This window comes from Peromyscus maniculatus, chromosome 3 (assembly GCF_049852395.1).
Source record: "Peromyscus maniculatus bairdii isolate BWxNUB_F1_BW_parent chromosome 3, HU_Pman_BW_mat_3.1, whole genome shotgun sequence".
NCBI lineage: Eukaryota > Metazoa > Chordata > Mammalia > Rodentia > Cricetidae > Peromyscus > Peromyscus maniculatus.
In genome coordinates this window covers 143,330,012-143,351,117 of record NC_134854.1, presented here as the reverse complement: position 1 = coordinate 143,351,117, position 21,106 = coordinate 143,330,012, and the positions used below count along the sequence as shown (strand labels likewise).

The 21,106-nt window shown below is 42.7% G+C and overlaps 1 protein-coding gene across 11 annotated transcripts in view; it reads right to left on the bottom strand.

Moving 5' to 3' along the window:
• Cecr2 (CECR2 histone acetyl-lysine reader) overlaps window positions 1–21,106 on the bottom strand; it is a 137,090-nt gene that overhangs the window by 13,036 nt on the left and 102,948 nt on the right. For 4 of the 11 annotated variants that reach the window (XM_076567819.1, XM_076567820.1, XM_076567825.1 and 1 more), the window contains exons 8-15: window positions 14,296–14,379; window positions 7,638–7,791; window positions 6,038–6,167; window positions 4,264–4,301; window positions 4,086–4,177; window positions 3,099–3,225; window positions 1,466–1,854; window positions 43–168 (exon numbers count right to left, since the gene is read on the bottom strand). In XM_076567819.1, the coding sequence (XP_076423934.1) occupies window positions 43–168; window positions 1,466–1,854; window positions 3,099–3,225; window positions 4,086–4,177; window positions 4,264–4,301; window positions 6,038–6,167; window positions 7,638–7,791; window positions 14,296–14,379 (1,140 nt within the window). The remainder of the gene's footprint in view (window positions 1–42; window positions 169–1,465; window positions 1,855–3,098; window positions 3,226–4,085; window positions 4,178–4,263; window positions 4,302–6,037; window positions 6,168–7,637; window positions 7,792–14,295; window positions 14,380–21,106) is intronic. The other 7 variants (XM_076567822.1, XM_076567829.1, XM_076567827.1 and 4 more) reach the window with 3 other exon arrangements.

The following is a 21,106-nucleotide window of genomic DNA, read 5'->3' as shown; positions in this document are numbered from 1 at the left end:
GCCTGCAAAACTTTCCCAGCTGTCTTTTTGCAGACTGCTTACCTGTATAGCAAAGGGTGGGTGCTGCAAGGAATCTCCTGGGGATACCTCTGGGACTCGAGAGGAGCCATATAAGTTGGTGGGATCTGATCCTTGAAGAGAGCCAAATGTTCCAGGTGCTGCTGGCCTCTGGAGGCAGTGAATAAAGCAGAAAGGCAGATGAGGAAAGAGAGTCATCACGGAAAGCAGGGGTTTCCTAAGGACTCATACTGATGCAACCCTGTCATCATGAATAGCCCTAATCTCGAAGCAGCTTCTCTTTCCAGGAAAAAGACTGTGTTTCTCTTATCTTTAAAAAAAAAAAAAAAAAATCACCTTCCCCACCAAAAATAGAGCCATTTTAAGCATTTTGGATCCAAGCACATCCTAGAATAGTAATTTATTTATACATTTTTGAGATAGGGTTTCATGAAGCCAGGCTGGTCTCAAACTTGCTGCGTAGCAGAGGATAACCTTGAACTTCTGGTCCTGTGGTCTCCAAATCTTAAGTGCTGGAAAGACCCTTCACCTAGTGGGACAGACTTTTCAGTAGAGAAGAGGCTGAGTAAGTTTAATGGGATAAGAGCCCTAGCTTGGTGCACATGGTACAGGTTGGGACCACCACACCCATTATTATGCTGTGCTGGGGATCAATCACAAGACCTCATCCATGCTAGGCAAGCACTCTACCAACTGAGCTACAGGTCTAGTTCCTTATAAAGAAATCTCAATGTTTCAGACATAATATGTAGCCTATATACTGCGCTTCTGTGCTTTATGTCTTCTGCTTTTCTTTTTGCGACTGGGGTCTCACTATGTGACCCAAGGCTGGTCTCAAACTTAGCCTTCCAGAGTAGCCAGGAATTTTGTAAGAACCATAACATCAGGCCTTTTTGATCCTAAGTTTTGCCCACTTTGAGAATACATGATTCAAAGGACTAGGAGAGAAGAGGGTCTAAATGACCATAGGAGATAGAGTATGCATGAGAAAAACCATCTCGTTTGTGAGGTAGACAGGACCACCAGTAGTTCAAGGCCAGCCTCAGCCTCCATTACTACAACAGCCAAGTCTGAAGCCATCTTTTGCTAAAAGAGACCTTGTCTCCAAGATCAAAACCAAAATAAACCCATCTATGTCAGCAGTTGTCAACTTGTGTGTTGCGACCCAGAGGGTGTGGAACAACCCTTTCATTAGGGCTCATATACTAGATATCCTGTGTATCTGATATTTACCTTATGACTTTTAACAGTAGGAAAATTAGTTATGAAGGAGCAATGAAAATAATTTTATGGCTGGGGGTCACCACAACATGAGTATTAAAGGACTGCAGCATTAGGAAGGTTGAGAACCACTGCTCTAGGGTTATCTGAAGACCATACAAGTTACTAGCTCTCAGATTCCTACATAAGCTGGCTTGGAGACAATGCTAGAGGAGTTTTTTCTTACCATCTGGTTTAGAGGGGGTGCCTGGCTAGGCACTCTGCTACAGTGCAGGGGGCGGGGAAAACCTTGGCCATTTGATGTGCCCACCTCTGGAGGGAGCTGCATAGAACTGTTACTCTGGTCATCCCCTGAGGAGGCAGCTCGGCGAGCAGGGGGCAGTGATTTCCCTCCATTCTCCACTGGTGCCTGCTTCCTGCTGGGCCCTTCTGAGTCTCTAGAGCGGGTCCAAACATGGCTTCCACTACTTCGACCAGCCCGACTCCTCTTTTTTTCCCGTTTTTCATCCTCTCTGATCCAAAATTCTTCATCTGTGTCTCCATCTTCACCAGGAAAATGCTTTGTCATGGCCCGATGAAAACACCGCTCTAAATTATCAGACATCTTGGTGTACTCTAGAAGGAAGACATGAGGACTGATATCCAGGTACACATTTTACTAGAAGACATGGAAGACAATTATTGACAGTAATAAGGAAAGCTACTGTGCTAAAGCCTGATTTTAATTTACCTCTGGAGAATATTACACTGTAGAACTACGGACACAAGATAAAGATTTGGTTTCTTTTTAAGTATTCTGCTCAAGGCTGAATGTCTGTGACATAAGGTGACTCGAGTATATTACCTCAAACTAGTAAAAATTTAATTCTTTTAAAGCTAAGTTACCCAAACTACTGAGTATTACAATTGAAACTGCTTTGTTTTTTAGGCTACAGTATTTGTGTTGATACATGAATAGTCCTGAGTTTCAGGGTCATTAGAAAGACATGACATGGCTAGGCAGTGGTGGCGCACGCCTTTAATCCTAGCACTTGGGAGGCAGAGGCAGGCAGATCTCTGTGAGTTCGAGGCCAGTCTGCTCTACAGACTGAGATCCAGGATAGGCACCAAAGCTACATGGAGAAACATGGTCTCAAAAACAAACAAAAAAAAAACCCCACAAAAAACAAACAAACAAAAAAGTTATGATGCCATTTTTCAAAACTCTTTAAGACCAAGGATGCTACGCAGTGGAAGAGTGCTTGCTGAGCATGCAGGAAGCATTAGATTCCATCTCCTGTGCATACCAAATAGCTTGAGTTCAATCTTGTCTGTAGCAAAGAAGCCCAAGACAACCTAGACCAGACCTCTGCTAGACTGTTTATCCAGAAGGCTAGACCAGATTTCCTGGGGCATTGTTGACACAGCTGGAACAACAAATCCCATGGCCTTTAGTATACATTCTGTTTGTAGTCCTAAGGCAAAATATAAACCCAGCAGGGTGGCACACCTGAGATTCTAACACTTGGCAATCAGAAGTTCAAGGTAGAGGTGGAGAGGTGCCTCAGAGGTTAAGAGCACTTGTTACCCTCACAAAGGACCTGGGTTTGGTTCCCAGCACCCATAGTGTGGATTACAACCATTCACAACTCCATTTCTAAAGGATCCAGCACCCTATTCTAACCTCCGAGGGTACCAGACACACATGTGGTGTACATTAAAATACTCATGCACACTTAAAAAAAAAATCCAAGGTAAGCTTGGGCTACAGAGACTATCTGAAAACAGAAAACAAGAGTGAAGTCAGAAGGAAGATGTGTGTATCTAGAGAGCATGTCACCCCACTGCAACAACAGCGCAGAAGACACTCGTCCACCTACCACTGCTGTCCCCATTGTATTTCCGACAATTCCTGAACATGGTCTTCATGTCATTTACAAATTCCTCCTTGGTACAATATAAACCTCCATTTAATTTCTTCTCCATGCTTGAAATATCCATGGGGATCTACAATAGGACACGTATCACTTTAATTAAAGCATGCTATAAAGGACACAGCACTACAAGTCGGGAGAAAGAACTGACACATGTTTGAGGACAGTCTGTGCTACAGACTGAGTTCCAGGCCAGCCTTGGTAACAGACAGAGCAAAGCCTTGTCTCAAAACAAGACCAAACCAAGAAGCTACTCACCATCCCTAAATCAGTTTATAGGAGAAAAAGGAATCCTGGCATTTTAACTTCTCAAAAACTTGGTATAGCAGAGAGTATTGGTACACACCTTTAATCCCAGCACTCTGGAGGCAGAGGCAGGCCAATCTTTCTGAGTTTGAGGCCAGTCTGGTCTACATATCGAGTTTCAGACTGGCCGAGGAGACATGGTACCCTGTCTTAAAATAAAACCAAACCAAACTTAACAAAGAGTTGTGTGTTTGTTTGTGTCCGCCCATTCAGCAGTCCTGACTTTAAAGAGGACATAAAAGCAAGAGAAAAATAAACAAACACCCAATAATGTTCGAGTTTGGATATGAACTGACTTCCCAGATCCTTGAGTTTGAATAGCTGGTCTTCCAGCTAGCGGTCTGCTTTATGCGGCTGTGGAACCTTTTGGAGTTGGGCCTACTTGGAGGGAGTGGGCCACTGTGGGCTGGGTCTTATGAGTTATACCCTGCGCCAGTTCAGGCCCTAAGTTCTAGTTGGCCACCAAGATGTGAACAAGCTCCTAGTACTGAAACCAGAGCTGTCTGCTACCATAAACTCAACCCTTTGAACTGTGAGCCAAAACAGGTACTTGGTCACTATGATAGAAAAATGATTAATATAAAACCCAAGCAAGATACACATGCTTAAGTACAATTTCAAAGATACCTTAATAATCTGGTAATAGTTGGGGGCATAAGATTCATCCACAGGTTCCAAGAAGGGCCAGGAATCCTTGTGAGCCTTTACCACATCTAGAACTGAAAGCCAAAGAAGAGAACATAACTGACACATTCCCATGAAAAGATGTTCATCAGAAATACAAGAGCTGAGAACAGTAACTAACCTTTATACATGGCAGTGAAATCATCATCCAGCTCAAAGCTGTGAAGCACAAGACAAGACAGTTAACCTGACCACCAATCAGACTGAGCAGAATGGTATCTACGCCCGTGAGGTAAGCCCAACACTGACCCACTCACTGAGACAACCTGAGGATGGCAATGGTGACGGGAGCGGAAAAGAGGACTACCAGATTTCCCATCTATACAATGAAGAGTTGGCCTAAGTGATTCACAACTTTATTATGACTTGTAAAATTAGGATTTTTTGCTTGCTTGTTTGTTTGTTTATTTATTTATTTATTTATTTATTGTTTTTTTTTTTTTTTTTTTTTTCGAGACAGGGTATCTCTGTGTAGATTTGCGCCTTTCCTGGAGCTCACTTGGTAGCCCAGGCTGGCCTTGAACTCACAGAGATCCGCCTGGCTCTGCCTCCCGAGTGCTGGGATTAAAGGCGGTGCGCCACCACTGCCCGGCTATTTATTTATTTTTATAAAGACAGAGTATCATTATACAGTCCAGACTGACTCAAATTCCAGATTCTATCATGATATTGTATTCCCCGAAATACTGTGTACCCTAATAAACTTATCTGGGGTCAGAGAACAGAACAGCCACTAGATACAAAGGCCAGAAAATGGTGGTACATACACCTTTAATCCTAGCATTCCAGAGGCAGAGATCTACCTGGATCTCTGTGAGTTTAAAGCCATACTGGAAACAGCCAGGTGTGGTAACAAGAGCCTTTAATCTCAGGAAGTGATGGCAGGAAGCAGAAAGGTATTTAAGGCATGAGGACGAGGAACTAGAGCCTGGTTAAGCTTTTAGGCTTTTGAGCAACCGTTCGGTTGAGATTCATTCTGAATGAGGACTGAGAGGCTTCTAGTCTGAGGAAACAGGATCAGCTGAGGAATCACCTTGATTGGCAAGGTGAGGTAGCTGTGGCTTTTTCTGCTTCTCTGATCTTCCAGCATTCACCCCAATACCTGGTTCCACATTTGTTTTTATTAATAAGACCATTTAAGATTTGTGCTACAAGATTCTGCCACAGCTTCTACAGAAATGTGCTACCATGCCTAACTGGAGGTAACTGTTCTCTTGTGTTTTTTTTTTCTTCAATTTTTTGAGACAAAACCTAGCTGTCCTGGAATGCCCTATGTAGGCCAGGTTGGCCAGGAATTCTGCCTCCTGAGTGCTAAAACTAGAGTGTACGCCACCACACCCAGCACTATGTTTTTTTAATATTAAAATGGTGAGTCCACGGCCTCCTACATAGGCCTGTTACAAGAAATGAGAGAAGTACTTTTCTAAAACTAAGAATTGTATTTTATTTGTTTTGTTTGAGACAAGGTTTCTCTGAGTGGCCCTGGCTGTCCTTGAACTCTGCCTCCCGAGAGCTGAGACTAAAGGTGTGCACCACCAGTCACACCAGTGTTGATCCACTCAGAGGCCAGAGGCTTAGAACCCCTGGGGCTAAAGGCACTTATGAGTTGCCACATGGGTGCTAGGAATCAAACTCCAGCGACCCTAAAAGACTAGCAAGAGAAATCTAAAAGAGCCATCTGGAGAAATGCTTTTAAAAAATTACACTTATTTACTGTGTGTGTGTGCATCATGGCCCATGTGTGGGGATCAAAGGACAACTGTAATGATCAGTTTTCTCCCTCCACCAGGTGGGCCCCAGGATCCAACTCAGGTCATCAGGCTCAGCAGCAGGGCTTACGGGAGAAGTGCTGACTAGTGTGACCAGCTGCAATGCTGCTGTCATTCAATACTCACAGGTCCTTGGTCTTCTTTTCTTCCCTCAGAGGAGAATTGGCGTCCAAATGGGAAAGTTCTGGGGGCAGCTCCTTGCCTTGAGCCAGCAACCACGCTCGCTCTTCCCTGAGCTTTCTCCTCTTAGCTCGATCTATACCCAAGACACAAACACAGTCCACGTGAGCATTTGCACTTGCTGCTCCCTGGGCCTTCTGTGAGCCCACCTCAGTTACGGACGGCAACCTCATTTAAGTGCTACATCAGACAGAATCTGTGGTAATTCCAGTTAAATGTCACTTTAATCAATAAACTCTTTTTGCTTTTTTTTTTTTTTTTTTTTTGAGACAGGGTTTCATGTAACAGATTAGCCTCAACCTTGCTACAAGACTCTTGATTCTGTCTGATTCTTCCAAGTGCTAGGATCACACGAATCTACTTTCTTCTTCTAAGCACTCAATACAATATTTATTTATAATTTCCACAAATAGAATAACCTACTTGTTCATTACCATATACCTAAAACAATGCCTTGCACAGAATGGGTCCATAAAAAATGTCACTTTGAAGAAGTGTCTCAGCTGGGTGTGGTTATTCACATCTATAATCAGAGTGCATGGCAGGCTGAGGCAGTAGGGTTGCTGCAAATTCTAGGTTAACCTGGGGCACATAATGAGACTATGTCAGAGGAGGAGGGAGGGAGGAAGGGAGGGAGAAACAGAGAGACAGAAACACACACAAAGAGAAATATCTTGTAATGTAAGTACTGCTAATCTTAAAAAAAAAAGTCTTAAGGAGAGGGAGAGAGAAAGGGAGAAGGACAAACAGAGAGAAAACCATTGGTATACATTAAAACAGATTCAGCTAGTAAATACTACTGCTATTTAAGAAGGCAACTAAAGTTGTTATGCTTTTAAAACTATAGACAAGCACTTGAAAGGGAAAGGCAGGTGGATCTCTGTGAATCCAAGGCCAATCTGGTCTACATTATGATGTCCATACCAGCTATGGCTACAGAGAGACCCTGTCTCAAACAAATTAAAAGGAAAACAAACAAACAAACAAAGAAATAAATATGGGCGGTGGTGGCGCACGCCTTTAATCCCAGCACTCTGGAGGCAGAGGCAGGCAGATCTCTGTGAGTTCGTTCGAGGCCAGCCTGGGCTACCAAGTGAGTCCCAGGAAAGGCACAAAGCTACACAGAAAAACCCTGTCTCGAAAAATTAAAAAAAAAAAAAAAAATTAGCGACTTTAGCAGGAAAGTTGTTCAAAATGAGTTCAATGTCAGTCTGAGCTACATGCAACCCTGTCAAAACAATAAAACAAAACACCCAAACAAAAACCCTTAAGCACCTATGAAAGCAGTTGCCAGTGTCTTAGTACCTGTTTAAAATGATATATAAAGGTGTGTAGGACACAGCAGGAGTCTACATCAAAGCAAGGTCCTCAAAAGCACACTGAGAAGGACAACTACAAGTGGCTGTGGACAGGATGTAAGGGAGCAAGACTGAAAACAGAATACAATTACAAGACATCAAAACAGAAAGTCCAAAACAGCTGAGATCAAGGATGATCTGGCCTTGACTGCCAAGTGGATTGCTCTCTGCCTGGAGCCTCTGCATACCTTCCACTGCCTTGACCTTTTCCTCCAGTTCCCGCTTCCTCTCCTCTTTCAGCATCTGCTCCTGCTCCTTCTTCTGCACCGCCAGCAGGAGTTGCCGCTCCTCCTCCTCCTCCTTGCGCTTCTGTTTCTCTATCTTGGTGAGCATGGGCGTCTCCTGTAAGGAGCCAACAAGTGCACAGAAGTCAAAAGACTACACAGAGCAGTTCTTCTCTGAGTTAAGAGCTAGTTTACTGAACTCAACAGATATTAGTCACAGGATTTAAACCTCAAATGCAGACTTCTTTTATTATGTGTGAAATGTGTGTACCAGTTGTTAAAATATAATGGGAGGTACATACCAGAACCATAGCACTGAGGATTATGAGTTTGAGGCTAGCCCAGTTTAAAGACCCTTTCCTCTCAGGAGGCAAAAAGACCCTTTTTACTCAGGAGGCAGAGGCAGGCGCATCTCTGTGAGTTCAAGACCAGCCTGGCTATAAATTGAGTTCTAGGACAGCCAGGGCTACACAGAGGGACCCTGTCTTGAAGAAAAACAAAAACCAAAAACAAATCAACAACACTCTCTCTCAGAAAACTAAACATGATGTGCACAATGGTGCACATCTACCACCATCATTCCGGCCCCACTAGAGTGTGTGAGTGTGTGCATATTCATGAGGAATTGCAGCAAGTGACACTTGTTTGAACAGCTAACTTAACAGAGAAAAGACACAAGAACCTTCCACAGCCAGTTCGCTCAAGTGTTACACTGTAGAAAACGCACTCGTAGTTCTGTGGGAACAAAGATGACCACAAACGGTTGTTTACAGTAGTTACACTAACACTTCAACTGCTTTTGATTAAATTTTTCATTTCCTCGTGTGCTTTTATAAATAAATAATCTATTTACTTTTATTTCATTTGTATTAGTGTTTTGCCTGCATGTATGTCTGTGTGAGGGTGTCAGATCTTGGAGTTAGAGACAGCTGTGAGCTGACATGTGGGTGCTAAAAATTGAACCCGAATCCAATCAGTGTTCTTAACTGCTGAACCATCTCTCCAGCCCTCTTTAAAACCAGTTTAAAGATTTACATTTACTGGGGCTAGAGAGACGGCTCAGAGGTTAAGAGCACGGGCTGCTCTTCCAGAGGTCCCGAGTTCAATTCTCAGCAACCTCATGGTGGCTCACAACCATCTGTAATGAGATCTGGTGCCCTCTTCTGGCAAGCAGACATACATGCAGACAGAACACTATACATAATAAATAAATCTTTAAAAAAAAAAAAAGATTTACATTTACTTTGTGTGTTTTATCTATGTGAGTGTATGCATGTGTGCAAGGGTGTCCCTCAGAGACCAGAAAAGGGTATTGGATGTCCCGGAGTTATCCACGTGGATTCTGGAAACTCAACTGGGATCTTACAGTAGACCAGGAAATGCTCTAACTGCTGAGCCATCTCTCTGGCTCCCTTGAAAAAATTTAGATTCACACTTGACTCAGGATTTGGACAAGGTTTTATCTAGGGAGTGGGTGGACTTTTCAATGGCTGTCTTACTAATTTTGTTTGAGACTGAGTCTCATACAGTCTAGGCTGGCCCAGAACTCCTGGTCCTCCTGCTGCTACCACCTCCCAACGGTTAACAGATGTCACCACACCTGGCTTGATGTCTGATTATTTAGCTACTTATTAATTTATTGTGTGTGTGTCATAGTGTGGATGTGGAAGTTAGGAAAATTTGTAGAAGTTGGTTCTCTCTTTCCACCTTCTGGGTCCCAGGAATTGAAATCAGGTCATTATACTTGGTCGCAAGTGCTTTTACTCAATGAACCCTCTTGCTAGTCCACTGTCATAACTTAAATTCTTTTAGCATTACTTCAAGGCCAACTTGGGCTACACGACAAGATCTGGCCTCAAAAAGGCAAAGCCAAACCAAACAAAAAAATGGATTTTCCTTCCCCACGAAAGGAGTCTACAATGTGGGAATCTAGTCCACACGACACTGTTATTTACTGTTATTCAGCAGAATAAACGAAGTGCTCTACAATCTTTTAATAAATAACAGCAGGCAATCTGCCTACTGTGAGCTGGCAGGGGAGTCTCTGAGTATTGGACCTGGTTACCGCCTCCTACATGTCAGTCAGTGTGCCAGTTAGGTTTCTGCTCCGGGGACTGAAGCCAGTCCTTCAGGACGGGAGGAGCTTACTTACTTAAGGGGCTGTCCCCACCACATGGCCTATAGGCAGGTCTGTGGGGCATTGTCTTGATTAATAATTGATGTTGGAGGGACGAGCTGATTGTGAGCAGTACCACCCCTGGGATGGCGACCCTGCGTTGTGTAAGAAAATAAGCTGATGGGCCATGGAGAAAATGGACTCCCTCAGTTGTCCTCTGATCTCCCACCAGTGCTGACACATGCACACCCCCACCCCAAACACAATAAATCAATGTAAAGAAATTATTTCTATTAATAAAAAAGAGAGAAATAGTCACTAAAGATTGGCTCTAGCTGGGTGATGGTGGTGCACACCTTTAATCCCAGCACTCGGGAAGCAGAGCCAGATGGATCTCTGTGAGTTTGAGGCCAGCCTGGTCTACAGAGCGAGATCCAGGACAGGCACCAAAACTACACAGAGAAACCCTGTCTCGAAAAACAAAAAACAAAACCAAAAACAACAACAAAAAGATTAGATCTAGCAGACAAACACAGAAACTTCTAATTTTCCCTTTTCCACTTCCTAAATGATATGATTATATAGATGCTTACCATGCCTGGCATAGTGAATTGTTTTAAAAATCTATTACTATAAGCACCAGGTATAGTGGTGCGTGCCTTTAATCCTAGCATTTCGGAGACAAAAAGCAGGAAGATCTATGTAATTCTGAGGCCAGGCTGGTCTATACTTTAAGTTCCAGGCCAGCTGAGCTACAGGGTGAGACTGTAACTGATAGGGTTGGGGTGGTACGTTAATATACACGCTAAGCATTCTGGACATTAACAGCTAGTAACCTGAATTGATAGCATCTTAAACCCAAACTTGAAAGTTCTCCAAATCTTTTGCCAACTGAGGTAAGAAATGACACTGCCTTTGCCTGACTGTGGCTCTGTCATGGAGTTATGACCCCTCCCTCTAATTTTGATTTCTGAGTCTCACAATGTAGCCCTGTGTAGATCATGGCAGCCTCTAACAGTGAGCATCCTGCTCCTGCCTCTGATGTTAGGATTACAGGAAGAGCAACCATGCCAGGCAGAATTCTACCTCTATTTTTCATTCCCTCTGTTCTCAGATCCCTATCTGGAATCACTTTCACACTTAGCATTGACAGGATGGGTGACCTGTTTCCTCATGCGAATCTCTCTACAGCTACTTCACAGAAGTGACACCTGAAAAACACATCTGGGGGTTTGAGGAGACCCATGCTCCACACCAAAAATCTGTCTGCAAACCTCTTGTGCTTATTTTCAGAATGCTTCCATTTTAAGGCAAAACATGTGCTCATGAGAGAACCTAAGCAAAGGGTTACTTTTTCCTCCTCCCTGTTGGGACTCATTTAAGATTTTATTTTTATTTTATGTGCATTTTTGCCAGCATGTATGTATGTGCACCTCATGCCTGTGAAAAACAGGGCATCATAACCCCCCCCCCCCCAAACTGGAACTGACATTTGGGTGCTGGGAACCAAAATCAGGTCCTTTAAAATCCAAGTCCTCTGAAGAGCAGCCAGTGCTCTTAACTGTTGAACTCTCTAAGTCTCAGGACTCACTTCTGTTTTAACTATTAAAGAACCCATGGCTGGCAAGATGTTTAATCAGGTAAAAGGTACTTGCTATTAAACCTGTTGTTGCTGTTACATGGTCTTAGTCATGTAGCCATCTCTCCAGCCTCTCAGACAGTCTCCCATTGCAAATATTTCCCCTGTAATAGAAGTCAGCTGAGTGTGGTAGCATAGAAGTGGATTACCATCAGGAGGCTGAGGCAGGAAAATCACTGCATGTTCAAGTCCACACTGGGCTATATTTTGAGTTCCAGAACAGTCAGAGCCACCTAGTGAGATCCCATCTCATGAAAACAGAGAAAAGTAAGTGGCAGGTGCAAATGCTATAGTGGTTGGTGTTTCAATGCCCTATAGGTAAGAAAGAGACCTACTAGGATCCTGTCGGCATCTTAATGAGATGCTAACAAGGAGCCACTGTGAAATCCTCCAAAGAATTACTAACTAGAACTCGAGTTGAGGCAGCGCCCAAACTCTGTACTCCAAGGCACGGGTCCAGATTCACTCTTATCCTTGCCACCAGGAGCATACCTGAGATGACACCATCATAAACACCCACTAAGGCCTACTGACAAAAATACCTCAGCAGCCCTAATCCCAGGCTTATCAGTGTCTCTGCACTAATATTTTCCCCAGAAGCTAGAATTAAAAGACTCTATGAGGCAATTAACATGGGACTCCTGGGTGGTTGGGTGCTTTCATACACAAAAAGCATCAAAGGACAAAAGACTTTCTGCTCTGAAAACAAAAGTCAGTTTCTCCAGGATAGCATGTGTCACAACACAAACAATATAGGGTAGTTTCCTTTACTTTAAACTAACAACAGAATTTAAAAACAACCCCTATAAAAAGGAAAAGAAATAAGAGTGGCCAAAAGTTAGACTTCTGCTTGCAGCCACGACAAGGTGGCAGTGAGACTGCCAGGCAATCTGAGGTGTGAGTTAGGGCATGGAGGACTCCCTGAAGCAGGTTCAAGGCAATAAAGCGGTAAAAAGAACCTACAAGATAGGAGGAGCTGGAAAGTACTCAGAACTAAACTGGGTACCAGCAACAGAAGGCAGTTCCTCCCAAGCTAAGGACTACCAGGGAGGAGGTGGCAAGCCAGTCACTTCGGAATTGTCAACTAGGAAGTATGTAAGGGTTAAAAAGGAGCCACGTGTGGTGGTGTGCTTCTCCTAGCATTCAGGTGTCTAAGGCAAAGTTGTGAGTTTGAACAAGCCTGGCCTGCTTATGCAATACTTTGTTTCAAACAAACCAAAATAGAACTGTAAAAACTAATTAATGCACCTTCATTATTTATGAGGGGGAGGGTTGAGAGAATCCCACTCCAGGTTGACCTTAAAGTTATGATCCTCTTGAACTTTTGCTTTCCACAACAGTAGGGCTTATGATATTATGATATTATGTTTGGCCTATAATAAAGTCAATAAAAATTTACAAAGAGCTCAAGGTCTCTGCTATAGCACCATGTTGACATTTTCATTTAAGAGCCACAAAAACATAACTGCAAGGCAAAAGAGAACTCCCGACTTCACAAGCTAGCACAAGACACGGTGACAGCGAAACAACTGTGACCTGAGGTAACGTTTTGTGTGACTACTAACCTCACTACATGCGATGGAACGTAGTGCCAGGAGATAAACAGAAGGGGAGAGAATATGATAGCCAGGCTTTGAGAAGACAACAAGCAGACTAGCAACATGCTACAAAAGCCTTCTGGACAGATGCAGTGGCCTCCTGCCACCTTCCTGGACCGGAGACAGGTAAGGGGGCAGCCTTCCCAAACCTTCACCTTTCACTGCACTCACAGGTGCGTGCTCACCAGCCAACCCAGTGAGTAAAAAGTACACCTGTCACGTCCCGCAGCACCACACTAGCTCAAACCACGAGCATTTAATGTGTACCGCCAGTCAAAAGCACAGACAGACCTGGCTCTTAGGTACTCCTTGGAAACACGGGTAGTTTTTAATCGAGCTGTTGCCCCCAACTTTTGTTCCCATCTGATGAAGGCACTTCTCCATTATAGAATGCGAATGCTTTCCTGCCCTGCATCTTAGGAGACAGTGATCAACTAGACTTCCTGGCAAGCACTTCGCTCTGAAGCAGCTCATCTTGCCTGAGACAGCTTCATGTAACAACAGCCTCTTTCTCCCTACTGAACACAGTATAAGAGCTCGGAGACTCCAGAAATTAGTTTTCTACATTTTCCTACAATATATCACAACATGACGGCCACATCCAAATATACTCTGTTCTTTGACCATACTATTCCACTTTCTGCCTCGGAGCTTTTGTTTATATTGCTCCTGTTGTGAGGAAGACCCCAGGCTTTAATTCCACACCCAATGCCCACCATCAGAATTCTAGCCATCCCACACACTAAGGCCAAACACCCCGGTCTGCTTAAATCACCCTTTCTTTGCCTGCCTTCAATTTTCTCCATCTTTGCACTCATGAACTTCTTATATCTATCACAAAACTTATTCATATCTATGTTAGATTGAATATGTGCCTGTCATATGTTGTATGATATATGATATAAGAATGTCACCCAATCTTCCATTTTTCTAACTTCTTTTCCCAGAAAAACACTCTACCTATAAGAATCTTTCTTGAAGCTGGGCAGTGGTGGCCCACAACTTTAATCCCAGCACTCAGGAGATAAAGGGAGGCAGATCTCTTAAAGAGTTTGAGGCCAGCCTGCTTTACAGAGTGAGTTCCAGGACAGCCAAAGCTACACAGAGAAACCCTATCTCAAAAAAATCAAACAAACAACAACAACAAACCAATAACAAAAACCATTTGAGATTAAGATTTTTTAAAGGGCATAGTAAGTAGGAATAAAAGCATATGAAATGAAATGAACTCCTCTTTCAAATACACTGTTTACTCTCAGACACACTCACCTCTAGCTTGATGGATTTGATGGACAGATGGTCAGACATAAACCTATGTTGCAATTCTGGCTTTGTGCGCTGTGGACGTTTTCCCTACAGTCAGAAGTAAGGAAAAGAAAGGAAAAGATAGATTAGGGTGTTCTCAGCTACAGCTACTGCTGCCGCCATTGCCGCCACCACCAGCAGAATGGCCATCGAGGCACACCAGTAACTCATTTATCTAATAGGGGACCAAAGGTGTCCATCTTTTAGGACGATAAGGGAAAACAACTATTCAGCTGGGTAAGGTACTAAGCCAGTATATTTTCTTAACAAGAGGCAATTCAAAAGCCACTGACAACCACGCATTTCCTATGAAAATCCATCACTGGCAAGAGAGGTTACAACCTTAGGAGAACTTTCTCTAGCTGGATGTGATAGGCACACATATAACCTCAGCATTTGGTTGGCTAAGGGAGGAAGATTCTGAATTTTAGACCAGCCTGGGAACAGAACCAGGCACTGTCTCAGAAAACCCCAAACACCACCACCAAAAACCAAACGAAACCAAAACCCCAAAAATCCTCTTCAAATGACAAAGAGCAAACTATTTTATCACATTCACCTGAGGGGATGGTTCTGCAAGAAGCACAAGGAGCACCTGACTCAGATGGTCTTTAAAGGCAGGCAGAGATGGCAGGCTCAGAGCACCTGCCAGCAAGCCTGACTACCCGAGTTTGATCTTTGAGACGCACATGGTGCACTGTGACATACACACACACACACACACACAAAGTAAAAGAAACAACTTGAAAGTAAGCTCTAGGTACTCATTTCTGTTTACACACAGACACAGTGTGTGTGTGTGTGTGTGTGTGTGTGTGTGTGTGTGTGTGTGTGAGAGAGAGAGAGAGAGAGAGAGAGAGAGAGAGAGAGAGAGAGAGAGATTTGGTTCCAGAACTGTTTAATACAAAGTCTTAACTTCCTGAACAGTAAGTAATTAAGGGAGGAAAAACACAACCCTCTCCATGACAACAAGGACTGGTTCAGACAGTTTAGACACACTGCAAATACAGCGTTTCTGTTTTTAAGATGGAATACGCAGTTCCCAGAGGAAACACAATCACAAGTACCAAAGAGGTCACGATCATCTACCCTCTTCAAGTTCTTCAAAGCTCCCTAGACAGTGTCTTCCTCAACAAGCCCATAAGCATCTCATCTCTTCCACTTGAGATGTAAGTCCAGCACATCATGTTTCAAAAGGAAATCTTGCCAACTTACCATGCAAAAGCACAAGAAGCTAACACCAATTCACTTCAACTTTGTCACATTAGATGGAAGAGGTAGATGCTGCTCTTGATACAGAGGGTGATCGTTTCCTGCATATACTGCCACCAGCTTTCCCACTTCAAATGTATGGAAAGAAATCTGACTACCTCTGCCTCTCAAATGCAGAGTGGATAAAATCTGTGCATCAGCACACCCATCTACTCTCAGCTTTTGTGTACATACATTTAAATGTTTATAAGCCACCATCCACCAACAAACACTTTCAGTAGTCTACACCCACGTTTGTTTTCTTTTTTTACAGTGAACATGTGTCAAATGTTTTATTGAACTAAATAAAAGAACTGAGGTGGGGGAACAGGGCAACAAACAGAACATTAGAGAAACTGGCTCATTTTAGTCAATGTTAGGAGTCAATGTCAGGATATGCCCCTGGCCCAGCCATTAAGCTGGATAATCTCCAGCAACACTGTAGTTTATAACTATTGGTAGTTATGTTTTTTTTTTTTAAGATTTATTTATTTATTATGTACACAGAAGAGGGCACCAGGTCTCATTACAGATGGTTGTGAGCTACCATGCGGTTGCTGGGAATTGAACTCAGGACCTCTGGAAGAATAGTCAGTGCTCTTAACCACTGAGCCATCTCTCCAGTCCCTGGTAGTTATGTTTTTTGCAAGACAAAAATAATTTGCAATTCTATAAAATCTATGACTCAATAGATGTCTGTAGGTTAGCGTATAAATCCAATCTTTCAAATATAATTAAAAATAAATGATAGTACTAATTCTGTATGTTCTTCAAGGTAATCTTTAACTATTACAAGGTTACCTACCATTTGCTTTATTAACAATTTGATAATGTTTGTATAAAACTCTATTATACTATAGTATTTATAAGCAAAAGCTGAGGAGTAACGATATAAAAAAAATTTTTTTGAGACAGGGTTTCTCTATGTAACAGCCTTGACTGTCCCGGAACTTGCTCTGTAGACCAGGCTGGCCTGGAACTCACAGAGATCCACCTGTCTCTGCCTCCCAAGTGCTGGGATTAAAAGCTTGCATCACCACCGCCTGGCTAGTAACAATAATTTAATCCACATTAGATGCTTCAGGAAGGTGTCTCACAATATCAGGATACTAAAGAATTTAATTTTAGAGTTGGAACAAATAACAAATATTCTCAGAGCATTTGTTTATGAAGTAGTATGGGTTTATATAGTAATTGTAAAATGTACTCATCATTACAACACCTCATAGCCTTGACATGATAGGAAGATTACATTACTACAAATAAATATGTCAACAGACACTATATAAACAGATGCTACAACTGATCCACATACATGCAAACTTTTCTTCTTTCTGATCTTACTAGTATCACCTTCAGTTTGGACTATCTGAACTTTTACATACTCAAAGCAGGTCTTACAGCTCCCCATATGAAAAAAAAATTATCATGTTTCAAAATGTAGGTGTATGTATGTTCCTGCATGGATTTATGCTCACGTATTTATGCATACCACTTATGTAGGTATCTATGAAGGCCAGGGGATATCAGATCCCCTGGAACTGGAGTTAAGAGGTGGTTGTGAGCTGCCTGATATGAGTGTAGGGAAGTTAACCTGGGACCTCTGATAAGAGCAGCAAAGATCTTAACCACAGAGACATCTCTCCAGCCCTTCTCCCCAAACTTTTATGTTTACAATCCTATTTCCTAAAATTTATAAATCTTCTAACTCTCTACATGGATTTACTTAGTTAAGAAATAGAGACACTGCTGTGCAAGGTGGCATACACATCTTCGATCCCAGCACTTGGTAAATAGAAGCAGAGTTTCAGGCCAGCAGGGGATACAGAGTGAGAGTGAGACCCATTCTCAAGCAAACAAATAAAAATAAAGATTTAGCTTCTAAAAACTATCTATCATAAACAATGGCATGACTGAATGGGTTATTTAATTCCTCCTATAAAAGCTTCTTCATAGCCGGGCGGTGGTGGCACAAGCCGGGCGGTGGTGGCGCACGCCTTTAATCCCAGCACTCAGGAGGCAGAGGCAGGCGGATCTCTGTGAGTTCGAGGCCAGCCTGGGCTACCAAGTGAGTTCCAGGAAAGGCGCAAAGCTACACAAGAGAAACCCTGTCTCGAAAAACCAAAAAAAAAAAAAAAAAAAAGCTTCTTCATAAAGATAGTAGTTTACTTTGCTAATCAGAAAACTGAAAGCATGTACCTATCTACAGGCTCACCAGATTACAGTAGCTAAACAAAACCATTTGAAGAGCCAGTTCTTCCACAATTGCTCTTGACCACTACTGAGGTTTTTGTGTGTCCTTTACACACTGTTTAAGATGTAAATTTGATGACTACTTGAATCACATTATTTTGTAATGATAAATCTTTCAATTTTCACATATGACAAACTTTTTCACTGTTATTTTTTGAACTAGGATGGGATATGGTCAATTAATAGCTAGATCAAGCAAATAAATAGAAAAAAGTATGGAAGCATTCAGCTTTAAGTGTCCACAGTTCACCGACTCCAGGGTACCTTACCAGGGAATTTTCTGCGATCTGTTCATGAACACCTCTGAAACTTTCATTTGACTTATTTTCAGTAAATCTAATCTCTTGCACACACTTGAAAATCAAAAGCACTGTTGAGTCAAGCCCCATTTAACCTTTAACCCATTTAACTTGACAGCCAAATTTTCAGGACTAACAGTTTTCTGGGAGCAGGCTGGAGCCCTTGCTTGGCATGATCTTGCTGTGTAGACTAGGCTGCCCATGACTTCTGCCTCTGTCATTCAAGTACGAGAATTAGTTGTGCTCCCCAGCTTCAATTTTTAAAAAATTTTTATTTTAGCCGGGCGGTGGTGGCGCACGCCTTTAATCCCAGCACTCGGGAGGCAGAGGCAGGCGGATCTCTGTGAGTTCGAGGCCAGCCTGGTCTCCAAAGCGAGTTCCAGGAAAGGCGCAAAGCTACACAGAGAAACCCTGTCTCGAAAAACCAAAAAAAAAAAAAAAAAAAAAAAAAAAAAAAAAAAAAAAAAAAAAAAAAAAATTTTATTTTAAAATTATTACTGTTAAGTGTGTGAGATTGTGCACATGCCTGCAGAGGTCAGTGGATGACTTTCAAGAATTATTTTTCTCCTTCCACAGTGGGTTCCAAGATTTGAATTCTGGTTGCTAGGTTTATGTAGTGTTTTTACCCGCTGAGCAATCTCAAGACAGCCCAATAATTAAAAAAAATTTGAAATTACATTTTATTACTTATTGTGCATGCATGTATGTATTTGTGTGTGTGTGTGTGTGTGTGTGTGTGTGTGTGTGTGTGTGTGTGTGTGTGTGCGCGCGCGCGCATGTGATGATGAAAGCCAGACTTAGGGGTATACAACTTTATTCCTGACATACAGCAGGTAAAGGCAGAAGGATCTCTTTGAATTTGAGGCCAGACAGGGTTACATAGCAAGACTATCTCAAAATAAAATCCCCCAAACAGGGGTTAGAGATGGCTCATCACTTAGGAGTACTGGCTACTCACTCTCCCAGGTGACCCAGGTTCAATTCCTAACACTCAGGATGGCTACAACTACTGAGTAACAACAGTTGCAGGGAACCCAACATCCTCTTTTAACTGCCATGAGCACTGCACAGACATGGCGCACAGGCATACGTACAGGCAAAAACATCTACTGACATAAAAATAAAGACATAATCAGAAAAGCTGTGATCAGCAGCATGAGATTCCCACAAGGTATGGCCTATTAATATATTATCACATAGTATGGTTGGGGAAATCACCTGACATTCCACCCTCTTTTAACAATTCCATGTAATTCTGCCTTAATTATCCACAACCTTAGTGTGTGTGTGCATGTGTGTGCACACACTTACACACTTATTTGCACAAGCTGGAGTATGTAGAAGGTTAACTGATGCTGTGACTCTCTCTGGTAATATAGCTCTTGCTAGAGCAGTATGAGCTTTTAACTGCTGTTTATTTTTTTTTTCTTTTCTTTTCTTTTTTTTTTTTAGATTTATTTATTTATCATGTATACAGTGTTCTATCTTATCTGCATATGTCCCTGCAGGCCAGAAGAGGGCACCAGATCTCATTACAGGTGGTTGTGAGCCACCATGTGGTTGCTGGGAATTGAACTCAGGACCTCTGGGAGAGCAGTCGGTGCTCTTAACCACTGAGCCATCTCTCCAGCCCTTAACTGCTGTTTATTATTGACAGGATCTTCCACATTGCTAAGCAGCACTGAGGTAACATTCTCAGATTCATCTTCTCTCTCTCACTGGATACCAAACCCAGAGCTGTAGCATGTTACACAAGCATTCTACCACTAAGCTGTAATTCTAGCCCTTTTTTCTGTTTGTTTGTTTATCCGAGACAGGGTTTCTCTGTGTAGCCCTTGATGTCCTAGAACTCTGTAGACCGGTCTGGCCTCGAACTCTCAGAGATCTGCCTGCCTCTGCCTCCCAAGTGCTGGGATTAAAAGCGTTCTCCAAAGACAAGAGTGTCGCTATGCACTCTTGTTCTGCCTGGAACTCACTTTGTAGACCAGGGACACTTCAGAAGAGGGGGCAGGATGATTTTTAGAGCCAGAGGATCAGAGAGTTTGCTGTGAGATTGTATCTCCTAGTAAAGTCAGAAACTATAACCATGAAGTCTCACTGATATGGCTGCCCAAACAAGAGCTGAACAAGGACAACACCAATGACATGTCAAAGTGGATGGGGAAAAGTCCACAAGGCCTCAACCCAAGACAAGAACTACAGACAACTCTGGAAAGCTGGGAGTGGGAGAGGTGGTCCTCCTCAGGGAAGAGCACACCAATTAGTTGTCCAGTGCCAAATGCTCAGTGAGGAGAGCACTTGCCTAGCACGCTTAAGTCCTAGGATTTATTCCCCATTTTGCAAAAGCAATTTTGTTGCTGTTATATTATACTGGACAAGGGCTTCCAAAATAGCATTATTAATTAACATTACAGTCTAGGTTTAGCCTAGACTTGGCAGATTATAATGTATTTTTTCATTTGGTGTGGAGGTAGCTCTCACATGCCAGTATTAAGAAACTAACATAGGGACTACTGAATGACACTGTGTTTAATTTCATCAGGAATGGGGATTAAAGTTATCAACGAAGTCGAAGCACTGAGAAGAAGTGAACACAAAGCTCCACTCCTAACAAAGAAACTATTGGCAACTGATACCTGCTGGAAAGAGAAGGGCGGGATCAGTTTTTTCCAATGAAGTGTCCCTGGGCACATCAATCCCTACCTGAAGAGCCACAGGCAGCTAATGGTTGCTGGAGAAGAGTCATGTTCACCAGTGGTGTAGCCAATGATAAGTTGCTTTTGCTCAATTAAATAAACCCTCAATTAAATACCCTTGCAAGTAACTCTAATTAAATGCAGTGGAACATGAAAAAAGATATGGAACTCGAGGGAGACTTGCTGGGAGGAAGGGCTTCAATAGGTGTAGGAGGAAGAGAGAGGACAACCTGGACAGGGGTGGGGTGGGGGTGCATGGGGAATTATGAAAGTATA